Consider the following 17608-nt stretch of genomic DNA (forward strand, 5'->3'; position numbering starts at 1 on the left):
TTTCACTAATAGTTATTTCATTCATTCACGCATGAAAGCACAAATGCTTTTCTTACCAATTATTTTATCGTATTTCAAAAACAAATATTTGTACAAATCTTAAATCAAGATGGAATTTCTTTATCAGAAAATGATATTAAATTTAATTTTTAAAATAAATTAACTAACATGAACAGAACCTATATAAACATGTATAGGTATTGGTTTGTATATAGGTTTTGATATAGGTTTTTAACAAGTTCTAACTTGCCTAGTTAATCTAATTAATCTAGTTAAGCCTTTAAATGTCACTTTAAGCTGTATAGAAATGTCTTGAAAAATATCTAGTCAAATATTATTTACTGTCATCATGGCAAAGATAAAATAAATCAGTTATTAGAAATGAGTTATTAAAACTATTATGTTTAGAAATGTGTTGAAAAAATCTCTCTGTTAAACAGAAATTGGGGAAAAAAAATAAGGGGGCTAATAATTTTGACTTCAACTGTATGTACATATATGTGTACATAAATATGTGCATACATGTACCTATATATGTACATATATGCATGTCTATATTTGCACATATGTGTTCACCTATGTTCACCTGTCAGGATTTTAGCCCCGAAGATAAACAAACGCAGCTATGGAAGCTAGCGCAGGACTAACCGGAAGCTCATCGGACCCGTTTGCTGGAATGGTACATTCCATGCGTCAAACGCCACCTTCCGCTACCATGACCGCTGCTACCACTCCGGTGGTGATCACCAGCACGCCTTTAGCTCGCCCCATGAGCTACTCAGGCGATCCAAATAAAATGGCTTTCTGCTGCAATGTGCCCTCTACATAGAAGCTAAAGCTAACCAGTTTCCCAATGAGATTTCCAAAGTTGCCTTCATTATCCCCCTTCTTACAGGACGAGGTCTACAGTGGGCAGATGCGCTCTGGAATGCAAGCAGCCCTGTGACGGCTACCTCCCAGTCTTTCCTGAATCACTTCAAAGAGGTGTTCGCTGTACCACACACCCCGCTATCTGTGCATGACGAACTGTTAAACCTAAAACAAGGTAACACAAACATTCACGAGTTCACACAGTTTCGAGCACTGGAATCAGGTGGCCCTTCTCGACGCTTACCGAAAGGGTTTAAAACCAAATATTCGCAAACAGATGGTGATCTATGATGATAATGCCAACCTAGAGACTTTTCTTAAAAAAGGCTATTCTGATAACTGATTTATTTTATCTTTGCCATGATGACAGTAAATAATATTTGACTAGATATTTTTCAAGACACTTCTATACAGCTTAAAGTGACATTTTAAGGCTAGGTTAACTAGGTTAATTTGGTTAACTAGGCAGGATAGGGTAATTAGGCAAGACATTGTATAATGATGGTTTGTTATGTAGACTATGGAAAATATATATATAGTTCAAAGGGGCTAATAATTTTGGTTGCCATACTTGACAAATAAATGTCAGTATTTCACATCAATATGACGTTGGTTTAAGATGATAGCTAAACCTAAAATCAACCCAATTTCAACATCATTTGACATTGTTATTGGACATCAAAATAACGTTGTCCTTAGACACTGGCTAGATATTGAATTTTGGTCACCTGACGTCACGACCTAAATCTAACCTAATATTAAATTCGTATGACGTTGTGTTAATGCTGGGATGCGATGTTAGTTCTGGTTTGCCTTTGTGGAATGGCAATGACAGATAGCTACCGACATCTGATTGTATGGAAAGATACATCCTCTCACATACACACAGATACATTCTCATATCACTCGGCTGTCTTCCATTTATTGTGTTCATGCACAGCTTTTTGGTCCAAACATGGCAGGCGCAAGGTGACAGCACAGTCCAGTTTCATATTTTGCTGATTGTAGTTGCCGGAAATTCGAACTATTCGAACTATTGTCATGTTTTAGGTTGTACTAATAGGTTGAACCAGAAAAAGAATGATTTACTATAAACTACCAAAATGTATAACAAATCAAGCAGAAGAGAAAAAATATAGGGACAAAAGGTGTTTGTGGCAGGATGCAGGGCCGTGCACAGGGGGGTGGCTCGGGGGCTAGAGCCATGGCCCCTTTGCCCTCATTGGCTGAGGTGCCCCTCTTCCTCAATCGACCTCCCCCAACCCACCCCGGCTCTTCACTTAGCGATCGACTGCCAAGCCCCCGCCCCTGCTCTTCACTTTGCGATCAATTATTATTAATAAAGTCATCTGGAATGGCAAAGAAAGCGTTCTTGCAGGACTCCCAGAGTTCATCAAGATTCTTTGGATTCATCTTCAAGGCCTCCTCCTTCGTCTTACCCCAGACATGCTCAATAATGTTCATATCTGATGACTGGGCTGGCCAATCCTGGAGAACCTTGACCTTCTTTGCTTTTAGGAACTTTGATGTGGAGGCTGAATTATGAGAAGGAGTGCTATCCTGCTGAATTTGCCCTCTTCTGTGGTTTGTAATGTAATGGGCAGCACAAATGTCTTAATACCTTAGATTGTTGATGTTGCCATCCACTCTGCAGATCTCTCGCACGCCCTCATACTGAATGTAACCCCAAACTATGATTTTTCATTCACCAAACTTGACTGACCAAACTTCTTCTATGAGAATCTTGGGTCCATACAGGTTCCAATAGGTCTTCTGCAGTATTTGTGATGATTGGGATGCAGGTCAACAGATGCAGTTCATCCGGCCTGATCTCAGGAGAAAACATAAGTATTTTACGTTTTGTCAGTTTAGTGGCTAGTTCAGTTCAGTCGTACGAAATGGTACGATTTAAAAAGGAGGCGTGGCACCCAACCCCACCCCTAAACCTAACCGTCATTTGGGGATAAGCAAATCGTACTAAATTGTACTAATTAGATTGTGTGAATTCATACAAATTAGCCACTAAATCAAAAAGTTCATCAGAAATGGCTGGTAAATGTCTAGATGGTGAAGGACAATTGTAAGCAAATGTATGACAATTGTAGCAACCTCTCTCTACATTTTTGTAGTCCTAACCATACCATAAAAGTTTTTTGGACAGTTGTATGTAGCATTGAATCATTTTCAATGCGAAATCTAAATTAATTGAAATAAACTAAGATTTAGAGTGCACCAAAATTGAAGTGTAATAAAAATTGAGGGAAAAACAAGTATGAAATTGTCATTGTTTTGTTGAAATATTTCTTCAAGAAACTTTGCTATAATTAGAGAAACTGATAACTTGATTGCTTTAATATATCACACAATATTTGGGTTCCTGTTGGGTTTCTGCTAAACTATACCACTACTGACTACTTATAACATATAATTCTACTTATCCTTTGGATGCTACTCTAAGAAAATGGTCAACCCCCCATTTCCTTAATACATACACATACTTCTCATTTTCACTCATTACATACTTGAGTAGTGTGTGTGCAGTCAGTAGCGTTTGATCTTTATGTGTCGTCACTCATTTTATTTTTAGAGCGTCTTTTTTGAGTCTTCGTAATTGCTTTTCATGTTTACCTGTTAGTCTAACTGGGTTTTTGTTTGCTAATATCCATTATCGTTGTTCCCCATTTAGATTTGTTGGTAATACTTCTGTCATCGAGTAGTCACTAATTGGCTGTTAGTTCAACTTTAACCATTGATAAAGCATTCATTATATAAAGCTCCCATTTATTGTTGTATAATCAACACAGCAGAGAGAAAACCAATGTTACGCAACTACAAACACATGCTACCATTCACAGTTACGTTATGTAATATTTGCTTTGTCTCTTTTAATTAAAGTTTACTAGATTGCATTGAAGAGTTTGCTGTGAATTTCATATTAGATAATATGATAACCTAACTAACAACTGTCTATACATTTTTACTGATAATAGAAGCTGCATGAAAACTCTTTCAACTATTTTTGTGCTTCACAGGAAACCACATACATAGCTTTGAATCAGCTCGAGGGTGAGTAAACTTTAACTTTAAGGTGAAGTAAATGTTGTGCACATTATGTGTTAGAACTAGTATGCAGTGTGTCAAAAGTCACTTAGCATGGTTTCTTAGTAAGGCTGAAAGAGGAGGAAATAGGAACATATGTATAGACGTGAGACGACAGACTGAATTCAGCGAAAAACCAAATCAGTCCAAATGATAGCTGACTTCCTCTCCAGCGCAGAACATGCTGTTCTCAATGACATTTTGTTCTCTATGTTATGCAACCCTTTGCAGAGATGGGGAACAAGGCTGTTCAAACTGCCGTCTTTATGAAAGCACTGGTCTCTATTAGTTCCTCATAAACTCTTTATTGCTTTTCTGTTGGGTATTCATTCCAAACGAACAAAAATATAATGATTATTTACTTAACTTTGTCATCATTTTATAAATCCAAAATAACTTTTATGCTGTTTTAAAACTAAAGTAACAACTTCATCATAAAATTAAACAACAATGAATGTGCAAAATTAACAATAATTTAATAATTATTTAATTAGGACAGTAATGTCTGACTTTGCTTAAACTAAAGTCTTGTCAATTACTTGTCAATTACAATTAATCTTCAATGCCTCCTCCTTCATCTTACCCCAGACATGCTCAATAATGTTCATATCTGGTGACTGGGTTGGCCAATCCTGGAGCACCTTGACCTTCTTTGCTAGTATGAGTATGAGAAGTATGAGAAGGAGCGCTATCCTGCTGAAGAATCTGGCTCTCCTGTGGTTTGTAATGGGCAGCACAAAGGTCTTGATACCTCAGGCTGCTGATGTTGTCATCCACTCTGCAGATCTCTCGCACGCTCCTATACTGAACGTAACCCCAAACCATGATTTTTCCTTCACCAAAGTTGACTGATTTCTGTGAGAATCTCAATAGTATCTGGATGCAGCCTTTATGATGCAAGCTGAGATCGCATCACTCAGCGAGTGACGTCACTCTGAGGGGTAGGGTTAGGGGAGGGGTTAGGTGAGCCCATTAAAAAGCATTGGATGCAGCTCAGATTGCACTGCACCGGGTCTGCAGCCAAATCCCTCAAGAATCTTGGGTCTTGCTTGTTCAAAACATAACTTGGACTTATTTTATGATAAAAAAGATTTAAAAAAGACTTTGTTTATTTTGAATATGAAATCAAAACTCAGACACAAAGGATGTGGCCTTAAAGATTTTTATTGTAGTGAAATAAAGAGTAAATAATACAGAAATATTGTATTTTACAGCTGTACATACTACTTCAAAATTGCAGACAATTTTTTTATGTTGTACAATTTAATTACTGTAACTATTTACATAGCTTCATACTGGCAAGATTCAATATTAGCATATGAGATCAGTATAACACATTTAATGTGTCACTACAGTTCAGCTGAGCAAAGTACTTTAAAGCTAAAGTGTGCAGTTTCACTATTTTAAAATAGATTATCCTATCCAAAATAAACTTAAGGCCCTGTCTGGTGTTAATATCCAGTCAAATACATTTTATTTGATCACATTCCACATTACGTTTGCAGGAGTGCTCAGTGTGACTCTCAAGAAGTATTAATAAACAAACAAACCCACATTATACAGCTTATTAACAAGCAAGGAAGCGTTTGAAAAGGAAAGATAATGGCTACCACAATGCAGCAAAGTATGAGTACCTTATTTTGACAGTGCAACAGTTGTTTAACCAATGAAGTGAGTTTAGGATTGGACTATTGGACTGATGGGAGAAGAGGGAAATGGTTGCAGTTTTCCTTGAGGATTTTTGTTGCACAAAAATCGCACACTTTACTTTAAAATCTTAAAGGATTAGTTACCCAAACATGACAATTCTGTTATTAATTACTCTCCCTCATATCGCTTCAATTGCCAGAGACCTTAGTTCATCTTCAGAACATAAATCTAGGTATTTTAGATGCACTCTAAGAGCTTCATCATCCATTATAGATGGCAACAATATACCAGAAGTCTATAAAATCCAACAAAGTTGTCAAAACATTCCATGTTACTTCAGTCGTTCAACTGTAACTATTCGAAGCTCCAAGAGCACTTTTGTTTACCCGAAAAACAGCAAAAACAACTTTTTGGCAATGTCTACCATATTAGATCAGGGTGGACATTTACTACGGACAATATGACATGTTTTTGGTGCACAATAGTGTTCTTGTAGCTTCGTATGATTACAGTTGAACCACTATGGTCATATGGAATGCTTTGACAATGTTTTTAGTTCCTTTTGTAGACTTTAAACTTAGGACCGTTGCTGCCTACGGAGGATGAGGTAGCTCTTGGATTTTATCTAAACTATTTAATTTGTGTTGGCATGAGAGGATGGAATGACATGAGGGTGAATAATTAATAGCATAATTAAAATGTGGGTGAACTAATCCTTTAACAAGGAGTTCAATATTGCAATTAAGAAAGAATCACTTACACATAAGATTCCTTGGCATAGGAGAACTCCTCGAAAACAGGTTGACTACACCTGCGGGACACTCTTTCATGTTTCAGCTGGGATACTGATTCGGACATGGCCCTCTGCCGGAATGTCACCAGCTGCGGTTTATCTAATTGAATGCTCTCTGCGAATGTTTCTAGGCATTCTGTGGACTCGTTCACTTTGTAAATGTCTAGGAGGTTGTCGTTCATGGATATGGGGCGAGATTTCTTGCCCAGTTCTCGAGCATGTTGAACTGTCATTTCTCTGTATTGCGGTGGGGCTGGGTGGACTCCGGTCTGAAGCGCCTGCTCGTAGGACGGGGGGCTACATGGCATCCGGCTGTCCACCTGCTGGAAGACCTCAATGGCAGAAAGAGGTCGTCGCCGGCGAACAAGTTCATCAGGGTTCTCCGTCTCATTTTGCGAGTCCTCTTGGAGAGTTTCACACGGGAAGACCATTTCCTTCTGGGAGTCCCCTTTCTTCAGACTGCTTCTGTTAAATGTAAAGTTTCCGAGACTCTTGGCTCTCATTGAGAGGGATCGGCGGGTAACTTCTTGGTCTCCTTGAGCATGGTTATGTCTAGATTTAATCATAAACGATGCATGCCTGGTAGACTGAGTTTTGCGGGGGGTTGCAGGGGATGGCAGAGGTGAGGGGGGTTTTGACTGCTCTGAGAGATTTGAGGAGCTGCTGTCTGAGGAACAAAACGATGGGCAGGAACCAATCTTAGATGTTGGAGAAGACACAATGATAGGCAAGTCCATGTTGAAACTCCCAGACAGTTTTTTGAGTGATCTTCTGTTCTCAGAGCGGTTGGGAAGCAGGAAAGAGTCATCTGAGTTCTGCTTTTTAAGTGGCTGATCGACAAAGTCTTCCTTCTCTGTTGAAAAGTCATCATGGCTGCGAGCGAGCTCTCTTAAACCCGTTATAGGCAGAGTAGATAAAATGGAGGGCTCAGAGCTCCGCCGACTGAAAGTTTTGGTGAATGTGTCAAATATAGCATCAGAGGAACAAGATTGAATGTCAGAGCGTCCCTTCTTGCTTAGGCCTAGGCTCCCACGTGGCATCATACCTTCTTCATGGCTCTCGGCTTCCACACAGTCACAATCTGCATCAGGATCTGTGCTGTCGTATGCCGAGTCAGGTTGGTGGACTTCGAAGGATATATCGGGGGACATCAAGGAGGCTGAATCTGTGGAGAATAATATAGGCGTTAAAGGTCTGGATGGCTCTTTCATGCTTACAATGCTTGGTTTGTTCAATGATGCTGACTAGCCTAACAATTTCTCTTACAACGGGTAAGACCATCAGTTGGCAGAGTAAACTTTTTCCTGCTGAAAAATCCAAGCTAAATTGGTAGCTGTCTTGTGAAACTTGGTCTAATATGTGTATTACATGGAACTAACAATGATTAGTTGACCCAAAAAATTACAATTAATTACTCAACCTCATTTAGTTCCAATTATTGTTCATCATTGCTCTTTTTGCTTGTTGCACTTGGTCACATGGCTGATGTATACCTCGGATGTTCCTGTGCTTTGTTTCAAACAGAGGAAGTAGTGCTGGCATCACGGGTATACATCAGTGCACAGTGCTCATGAACATGAAGGAACTGTTAAATTAATTTGTTATTTTTGTTTTAATCCCACACAAAAGTATTCTTGTAGATTTATAATATTCCAATTTAACACATGGATGGATTTGACATTGTTTTTTGGTACTTTTCTGGACTTTGAATTAGTCTGGATCATTGCTGTTTATGGAGAATCAGACAGCTCTAGGATGTCTTCTAAAATAATATTGTTTACAGTTTTACAAACAAAGGTATAAGACATTTGGAACAACATGAGGGTGAGTTATTAATAAAGGAATGTTCATTTTTTAAAATTTGATTCAAGTTGATCATGGGGTTGTTCCAGTTGGTAGACCAGTGATTGGAAACCTCAGTTCTGATTGATCACCATCCTGCATTTCTGCCCCAACCCTGATCTAACTCACCTGTCTGTAGCCTTACAGCAGTGGTTCTTAATTTCAGTCTTCAGGACTCCCCACTCTGCACATTTTGTATGACTCTCTTAGTTAACACACAAGGATCAGTACATGGATCTCTCTGTTAATTATCTGATGATAAGAATCAAGTCTTTTAAGTAGGGAAGACATACAAAATGTGCAGGGTACATTGCAGGAGGACTGGAATTTGGAACCACTGCCTTACAGTAACCCTGAAGACCGTGATTAGCTGGTTCTGGTGTGTTTGATTAGGGTTGAAGCTAAATTCTACAAGACATTGGGTTCCCATGGCTGTGGTAGTCCATCAGCAAATCATCTGTCATACCAGTTCTAGATGATCAAGCTTGTTTTTGGAACATAGTCGCTGATCAATCTTGGACCCGTTTAGATAAGTTAGAATTCATTTGTCATTAAACTAGACTGGAATTGGGAACCACTGCCTTACGGTAACCCTGAATACCGTGATTAGCTGTTTCTGGTGTATCTGATTAGGGTTGAAGCTAAATTCTACAAGACTTTGGCCTCCCATAGAATTCACTTGTCTAAACTAGAATCCAACTGGTTTGAAATGCTCCAATGTCTGTGTATCTTCGCACATGATGAACAGCAAAGACCTTCATGACCAATCACAATCATATCTGTTGAGCACGTGAACACAGTGGCCAATCAGCTGTGTTTAAGAATTCAATTACTCAAAAGCTCTGAAATGGAAGCGAGAAATAGAAAATCTAGGTATCAATTGGTACCAAACTCGATACTTTTGACAACTCTAGTAACGTTGCAGCTAAATGTGAAATAAGGTGCATGTTAAAATCGAGTAAACTAATCAATCAATCGATTAAACCGGTCCAGACTTAGCTAGCAAGTCAGCTACTACACTGTAAAAGCTGGATTACTGTAACCCAATGTTTCAACAAATGTGGACATACCCTACCATTGGGTTAAAAAATTAATTTAATCTTGATTTAAAAAAATAACCCAACGTTGAGTTTGTCCATAAACTTCGTGATATAAATCCATTTGGCTACACTGGTGGCACACAAAGACAAATGTTTGCAAGTTGTCTGAATGCAATAGTAGCTATTTACAATAACAGTTTGGTGAACATCCTGTACAGACTTGCGCGTGTGGTCAACCTCAAAATCATAAACAGGGCTCTTGATTCTGTAGGTAAGATATTATTTAATAATTCTGAATAAAGATGCATACTATAAGTTGTTGCAGATGTTGCTTCAGAAAGTGCTCACTGATGATGCATAGATTATGTACATTTAGGAATGGCTTCATATTTTTAATGGTTCATATTTATTTACCCGACTTGTCAATGGCCTCCCGATCTTCTAGATCCCCAAACAACGTCAGGATAACATGCCCAAATATCTCACAGCAATTCTCAGTCAGGAACTGGATAAGTTTTGTGACCTAAAAGAGAAAAGAAAGTCTATTTAATACAACGCACCGAGTAGTGTTTGCAAACTCTGTCACGGTGCTTTTGGTATTGTGGTTTTTTATGCATCTAAAACCACATGCAAATGACACTGCCAAGTTTTGATCTTAAATGAACAGATTAGTCAAAGCGAGACTGCAGAGGTGTCTTATAAAAAAAAACATTGCTGCATTACTGAGACATGTGGTATACATTCTAGCTCAGACTACAGCTTTGTGTTTAGTGCTGTTGAAAGCAGACCTCAGGTAAATAGATCATTTCAGAATTTATTTTAAAAAGGCCATGCCAACAAAAACCCTGGCCAAATGTCTGACCTTTTCCACAACATCCACGTCTAGGGGCTGGCTGTCACGATGCAGCAAGGTTGGAGCAATGCACACAGCTAGATTCTTGGCATCCATTTTGTTGGTTTCTGATCGCTGGCTGATGTGGTGGAAAAGGCACAACAGGTGCTGCAGGAGGAGACTGTTTGCTTTGGGCAACTTCTCGGCCATTCTGAGAGCAGAGAACAATGAGAAAACAAATGGTTAGGTCCTATGAACATCGCCTCAGGCTTTGATTTGATTGGAGAGGAAGGACAAAAGCAGAACTATCTTTCTGACATTTTGTGGTCAGCTTCTAATTTCCCTATGTACAAATCTCTAAAGAGGACATAGAAAGTCCAAAGAAACCCCCTGTTACTATCACCCAGTCTGTGCCAGGGACTTTTTCATTTTTGACAGCCCCCGCATTCTCTCTTCGTCCCGAAACTACAGTGAGTTTACTGTTAGTTGAGTCCTGCTCACCTTCTCAGCTCACTTTGCACCTCCTCTGTCCGCTCTTTCTCCAGAGCTCCGATCCAGCTTTCATAATGCTCAGACACCAGCAGACCTCCAGGCAGTTCCCTCAGAAAAATCTGTTGGTGAAATAAAAACACAGAAATGACTCACTGAGTCTTAGACAAATCAGAAATGGAAGTAGGGCGTAGATGCGAGAGATGCATAGCAACGGCTGTTTCCAACGTAAATATTAAGGGTGTGTCTCAATCAGGTTGTGGATCAATTGGTTATATATGTGAAAATATACACCGGTAAGGACTGTGATGAGCTTGGTTCCCTATACATTGGGACACTGAGTGTGACGTCCTTCGTTGTAGAAATTTTACAAAGTTTTTAAAAGAACATTATAGTTAAATAATTGGATTGTTTCATATATACCAGCAACATTTCAACCATTAAACAATTCTAAGTGTTTGCTAGACTGTTCTTAACCTGTCTAGCTATCTTTGTTCGTTTTCAGAAAACCATCTCTCGTTTTTGACCATGTTTGGTTCATATGATTTTATTAATAGGATTTATGTTTCGTGCTTCCGAACTTCCGTTAAGGTCGCATAGTGTGCATTGATGCTTCCTGATTTCCATGACCTTTCAGAAAAAGCAAATATGTTAGCGCACTTGAACAATTTTGCGATTGATACAACACTTAAAATGGCTGCCTCCTAAATCACCGTGATGACTACCTAACAAGGGAGCTGATTGAGACACACCATGAGTATTACCAAAGACTATTGAATACACGAGACGTGTCACCTGTATAGTTTGGAATAGGGAAAAGTGTAACGTCAATATGGCGAATGAAGCCTCACCTTCAAGTACAAAAGCTAATCATTGATTACTATAGACTGATTTGTCTCCAGGGGAGTTGTTTGGTCTAGATATAAAAAACACACTGGGATCTCAGTGAATTCTTAATTCACAGCCACAAGAAATATGTTGACATAAAGTTTAAAATATCTACATTTAAATGAACCAACTACACTTGAAAACAAAAGTTTTTTGGTTTTGTAATCTGTATGAAATGAACGTGAGGTACAGTTAATTCTGTCAAACGCATATCACAAGACAGCAACTACTCAAACGCCCACAAACTTGTAAACAAAGAGTTGCTGACATTTTGGAAGGAGACTTGCCATCAAGACCAATTTGGGAATTATTTCTGAAGACCCCAGCGCAATTGTAGGTATTAATCAGAGGATGATAAGGTGTAACAGCCATAAATGAGGTTGGTGTCGTGATCTCGTTTCTTTCAAGTGCGCACGTGCATTAGCTTGGGCAACCTGAAAAATTCCGATTTTGTTTAGAAGCGTAAATTATGAGACAGTTTTGTTTAAATTGATTGGTGATTCCAAATATGTAATGTAATTGTAAGCTTGGCAAACAGTTTTGGAGAATTTTATGTTTCCCCATTTAAACAGAAAGCCCGAGCATAGGGACTTTGGGACTTTGGTATTACTCACCTTCAGCAAACCAACCAAGAGCGTCACAGGCAGGGCATCCATGTCCACCTCAGCCCCAGAATTGAGCTGATCTCTGAGAGTATGCAGGTTTTTGCTGTTACATGAGACTCTGAAAACCCCCTCAGTAACTGGCCCCTTCCTGAACAACAACAGGAGTATTTCCTGATGGAGGACAAAAAACAAGACATTTTAGACTTAGAAATTGAAGTCAGCATGAAATTTAAAAAGTAAATAAAAAAAAAATCACCCTGTTTACTTCTACACCTTTCTAGTTTTGCCAATTCAGTACCAATAAATGCTACCAACCAGTAGGATCTTGTTGGGTTACTGTGTTACCTTATTGGTTTTATTGGGTTTCCATCATTCATTCTCCTTCGGCTTAGTCTGTATTTCAGAGGTCGTCACAGCAGAATGAACCGCCAACTATTCCAGCATATGTTTTACGCAGCGGGTGCCCTTCCAGCCACAACCCAGTATTGGGAAACACCCATAAACACTCATTTACACACACACTCATACATTATGGCCAATTTTATTTATTCAATTCACCTATAGCGCATGTTTTATGACTTTTGGGGAAACCAGAGAACCCGAAGAAAACCCACACGAACAAGAGGAGAACATGCAAACTCCACACAGAAACGCCTCCTGGCCCAGCCGGGACTCGAACCAGCGACCTTCTTGCGGTAAGGCGACAGAGCTACCCAAAATCTCACCAATTGTAAATTAGGTTTCCATCGAATTGTTAGAGTGGCTGACTGTAGTATTGGTAACTTAGTAACCAACAGTAAACAAGGCAAGCATTATAGAGACAGCTGATTATTCACATGGATGTAATGTTTGCTACGTTAGAGTTTATTAAGCAATTGTGTTTCCATATATCCTATTATTTGCTTTAAACCTTTCTGTACAAGTCCGAAAAGACCTCAAGCTAGCGTAAAACAAAGTAATATTAATGAAATGTGCCATTTCTATCACTCGTTTCTCATGCGATTCCAATTGCCTTTGCAGATCCAAAAACTTTTAATCTGTTTCAGTTTGTTAAGTTTTGGTTTGTCTGAAGTACCCAGTCTTGTGACTGGTCAGCTGTCTGTCAGAGCACTGTGAACTGGTCAACAAATTTTCTTTTATAATGACATCACACATGCCATCCCTGCTGAAAAAAAACCCAACATATGCTGGTAAGGTATGCTTTGGTGCTGGTTTTGCTGGTTTCAATGCTAGTTTTGCTGGTTTCAATGCTGGTCTTGCTGGTTTCAGTGCTGGTCTTGCTGGTTTTAATGCTAGTTTTGCTGGTTTCAATGCTAGTTTTGCTGGTTTCAATGCTGGTCTTGCTGGTTTCAGTGCTGGTCTTGCTGGTTTTAATGCTAGTTTTGCTGGTTACTTAATGCTAGTTTTGCTGGTTTCAGTGCTGGTTTTGCTGGTTTCAGTGCTGGTCTTGCTGGTTTCAATGCTAGTTTTGCTGGTTTCAATGCTAGTTTTGCTGATTTCAGTGTTGGTCTTGCTTGTTTCGATACTAGTTTTGCTGGTTTCAGTGCTGGTCTTATTGGTTTCAGTGCTCATTTCTCATGCGATTCCAATTGCCTTTGCAGATCCAAAAACTTTTAATCTGTTTCAGTTTGTTAAGTTTTGGTTTGTCTGAAGTACCCAGTCTTGTGACTGGTCAGCTGTCTGTCAGAGCACTGTGAACTGGTCAACAAATTTTCTTTTATAATGACATCACACATGCTATCCCTGCTGAAAAAACCCAACATATGCTGGTAAGGTATGCTTTGGTGCTGGTTTTGCTGGTTTCAATGCTGGTCTTACTGGTTTCAGTGATGGTCTTGCTGGTTTCAGTGCTGGTCTTGCTGGTTTCAGTGCTGGTCTTGCTGGTTTTAATGCTAGTTTTGCTGGTTTCAATGCTAGTTTTGCTGGTTTCAATGCTGGTCTTGCTGGTTTCAGTGCTGATCTTGCTAGTTTTAATGCAAGTTTTGCTGGTTTCAATGCTAGTTTTGCTGGTTTCAGTGCTGGTCTTGCTGGTTTCAGTGCTGGTCTTGCTGGTTTCAGTGCTGGTCTTGCTGGTTTCAATGCTAGTTTTGCTGGTTTCAATGCTAGTTTTGCTGATTTCAGTGTTGGTCTTGCTGGTTTCGATGCTAGTTTTGCTGGTTTCAGTGCTGGTCTTATTGGTTTCAGTGCTGGTTTCAATGATAGTCTTGCTGGTCTCAATGCTGGTCCTGACCAACATTGAGACCAGCATTTAGACCAGCAAGACCAGCATCGAGACCAGCAAAACCAGCATTGAAACCAGCAAGACCAGCGTTAAAACCAGCAAGACCAGCGTTAAAACCAGCAAGACCAGCATTGAAACCAGCAAGACCATCATTAAAACCGGCAAGACCAGCATAAAAACCGACAAGACCAGCATCAAAACATACCTTACCAGCATTTCAGCAAGGATTTCACTTCAGTTTCTTTGATTTCTTTCTGTTGCAAGGGCGTTTTGGCAAAATTTCAGTGTTGTTTTGTATTTCTGTACTGATTTAAAAAGATCTTGAAAAGCTCTGATTGAGGTTTAGATAAGGCTAGCAAGAAATCGCAGAACGTCTATAAAAAGACCCATCACATGTCCCACTGATTGCAGCAGCACTTTTGAAGACAGATTGCTTGCTCCTGACCCCAAAAAATACACAAGCAACAATAATGCATCAATACAATACAGAAACGTACAACAATTGGTTTTGGGAGTGCGGTGTCATCTTGGAGATTTCGTCCAAACAGCAAGTTCTTTGCACTGGACTCAGGATGAGCAGTTACACTTGGGCTTGTTGAGCTTCTCTTCAGCTTAAATGGGATTTTAAAGGACTTTTTGCCTCCATTTTCTCCTAAGGCAATACAAAGAGAGATGTATTGTTAACCTCTAATAAACGAGTTGGACAGTAAGAATGGTTTACATTTACTGAAGCAGTTTAAAGGCATAGTTTAACCCCCCTTCACTAGTTTTAAATATGTTTGACTTTCTTCTGTTAAACACAAAAGATAATATTTTGAAGCTGAAAACCTGTAACCACTGACTTTCATCGTATTTGTTTTTTTTTTCTACTATGGAGGTCAATGCTTTCATGTTTTCAGTTTTATTTTTAGCGTTTAGTCAGAATAAAGACAACTTTAAAGGTGTGACCAAGATCAACTATCCCTTTGATGATAGTCAGTCTTCAGACTTTGTTTTTCACAACTTTGTTCTCAAGCATTTTTTTTCTCGCTCCCACTCAGTTTCACTGTTTTTTTTTTCTTTTTTTTCTCTCTGGCGGGCACCAAACCAAACATGTGGTTTTGAACAGCCATTTTAACTAGTTTAAACTTACCAATCGGCTGCTGTGCATGTGCCTCCTGGTTATGCAACTGTTTTGAAAGGGCGGAGTTTTTGCCGTTGCTCTAGAAACAGGCACATGTTTGTCATGAGCAGATGAAGTAGTAGGGTGTGACTTCAAAATCATCCATGTTTTATATATAGTCATGTACATGTATCATTGAAAGTTATATGCCAGCAAGCATTTTTTTGTTTTTAAAAGATGTCCAATAGATTTCTAATAGATTTCTAATAGACATCTAAACATAGTCGTCTTGGCTAAAACTAGGTTAAATTTGGGCTGTCTGTGAAAATCCAAAAGACATCTAAGATTAGGCCAAAACTAGAATTAATGACAACACATATACAGTCTGATCTGTCTATTTGATGACTAGTCTAGTTTTAGGCTATTCTTGGACGTCAATTAGATTTTATTAGACACTTGTTTTAGCCAAGCTGACTACGTTTAGATGTCTATTAGACGTCTATTAAACACAAGGATGTTTGCTGGGATAAGATAACACATTATAATACTACACACACTTATGTCATTGTAGATTTGTACACATGTTCTACATTTTTAGATTTTACTCTCTGAGATATAAAAGTACATAAACTGTTACTGGAGATTTTCCTATTGGTACCCTACAAATGCATGTTAGTACCTAAAAAGAACATAAGAGGTACTAATATATACCTCAGAGGTACTAAAATGGATCCTTTTGTTACAAATGTGTACCTTTTTAAAAGGTAACACCCAAGTGACAGCTTTTGTATATCTAAAATGAAGGAATAAACATCACTCACATCAACAAGCAAGTCAGAGTCCATCCCATCTCCACTTAGCGTTTTATTCTGCAAGTCAGCAAAACAAATGTTTAGTATCTCTACCACAAAACTCAAAGATATTTGTAGACCAAAGACTTACATCCTCTGAGATAAAAGGGAAATATCCCATTTCAGGTATTTATGCAGTTTGACCTTTGCTGATTGCTAATGTACTGTAAATGAATCAGAGGAAGGCGTACCGTGGTATTGCCACTCAGCACCTTCATGAGGACGCTGGGCGGTGGGGAAGTGCTGCCCGCTAACAACCTTGCCTCCGCAGTTTTCCTGTCACCACATTTCAAATTGCAACATTTCAGTTATGCAATTAACAATAAGTAAACAAAATATCTCAACTAGCCTAAACAGCTAGAAAACATGCTAATTTGCTTTTGCAGCATTAAAGTCAGATAGTTTAACCAAAAACTTTACTTCTGTCACCATTTTCTCACTTTTTACTCGTTTCAAACCTTGATGAAGTACTTTCTTCAGTTGAACATATAAGTTGTTGTTTTTTTGTTTTGAAGCAAGCTGGAAACTGCTAACCATTGACGTTATTAGTAATTGTTAAGTATTTGTCAATGGAAGTCAATGGCTATAGGTTTCTAACAGTTTAACATATTTTAATTTGTGTTCAACAGATGAAAGAAACTCATAACATTTTAGAATCACTTAAATATTGAGTAATATTGAGTAAATTGACATTTTTTGAGTGAACTACCTCTTTAACTGCAGATTTGTTGCAAAACTGAATTTAATAACTTCTTGATTTGCATGTTTCCCTACAGTAGTAAACGTAAATGTAGTAAATAATTGAGTAGAAAGCAAGCGCTTACCTGTATAAAATCTGTAACCACTGATCCCTCAGCTCAGGCAAGCTGCAATGCAGAGAAGAGCATGGCTTGGGTTAGTAATCCACAGTAGTCGTATCTCGCGTGATGATGATGATGTTGTGAGTGTGAAGAGGCCACACACCCTCGACCTCTTTACAACAAAAAGGGCAGGAAAGTCTCAGTGAGTCACGAGGACAGGAAGCAGCATCACAGCTACAGATACCACTTCCTCCTATTAGACTGTGTCTCGGTGACAAGTGGAAAGTTTATCTGAAAGACTTGCAGCTCTACAGCCTCTAGTCAGATTGGGCCTAGTAGAACGTGTAGCTGAGATGTGTGTTGACAGTTTTATTTTTGGAGTACATAAAGATAGAGCTTTTTTCTGCAGAAGTGATGACTACGTGTCTTCCTCACGGAGGTGAGGTACAAGTTGAAGACAAAACTATTAGCCCTCCTTTGAATATTTATCACTTTATCAAATATTGTTGTGCTGTTTAACAGAGAG

General features: G+C 38.8%; 1 protein-coding gene across 2 annotated transcripts; it reads right to left on the reverse strand.

The window, feature by feature from the left end:
• Positions 1-5117: 5117 nt before the first annotated feature.
• On the reverse strand, positions 5118-17248 carry tagapb (T cell activation RhoGTPase activating protein b). Of its 2 annotated transcripts, XM_056480680.1 has the most exons (10): positions 17107-17248; positions 16474-16558; positions 16253-16300; positions 15462-15531; positions 14827-14981; positions 12118-12279; positions 10628-10737; positions 10157-10337; positions 9709-9817; positions 5118-7577 (listed from the first exon to the last, which is right to left on the reverse strand). In XM_056480680.1, exons 2-10 carry the CDS (start codon positions 16498-16500, stop codon positions 6376-6378), a joined length of 2064 nt encoding a protein of 687 aa, XP_056336655.1. In that variant the 5' UTR covers positions 16501-16558; positions 17107-17248; the 3' UTR covers positions 5118-6375. The 2 variants fall into 2 exon arrangements, with proteins under 2 accessions (XP_056336655.1, XP_056336654.1); XM_056480679.1 differs by lacking the exons at positions 16474-16558; positions 17107-17248 and adding an exon at positions 16374-16450.
• Positions 17249-17608: the final 360 nt, after the last annotated feature.

Source organism: Danio aesculapii, chromosome 20 (assembly GCF_903798145.1).
Source record: "Danio aesculapii chromosome 20, fDanAes4.1, whole genome shotgun sequence".
NCBI classification, from domain to species: domain Eukaryota; kingdom Metazoa; phylum Chordata; class Actinopteri; order Cypriniformes; family Danionidae; genus Danio; species Danio aesculapii.

Excerpts from the sequence above, each read along its gene's own strand:
- tagapb (XM_056480679.1), bottom strand. The coding sequence starts at position 16,403 with ATGGGATATTTCCCTTTTATCTCAGAGGAT. Across the intron at positions 16,301-16,373 it reads TCCCTTTTATCTCAGAGGAT|AATAAAACGCTAAGTGGAGA; the intron begins GTAAGTCTTTGG and ends GCTGACTTGCAG. Across the intron at positions 7,578-9,708 it reads GGAGGCCATTGACAAGTCGG|ATTCAGCCTCCTTGATGTCC; the intron begins GTAAATAAATAT and ends TATTCTCCACAG.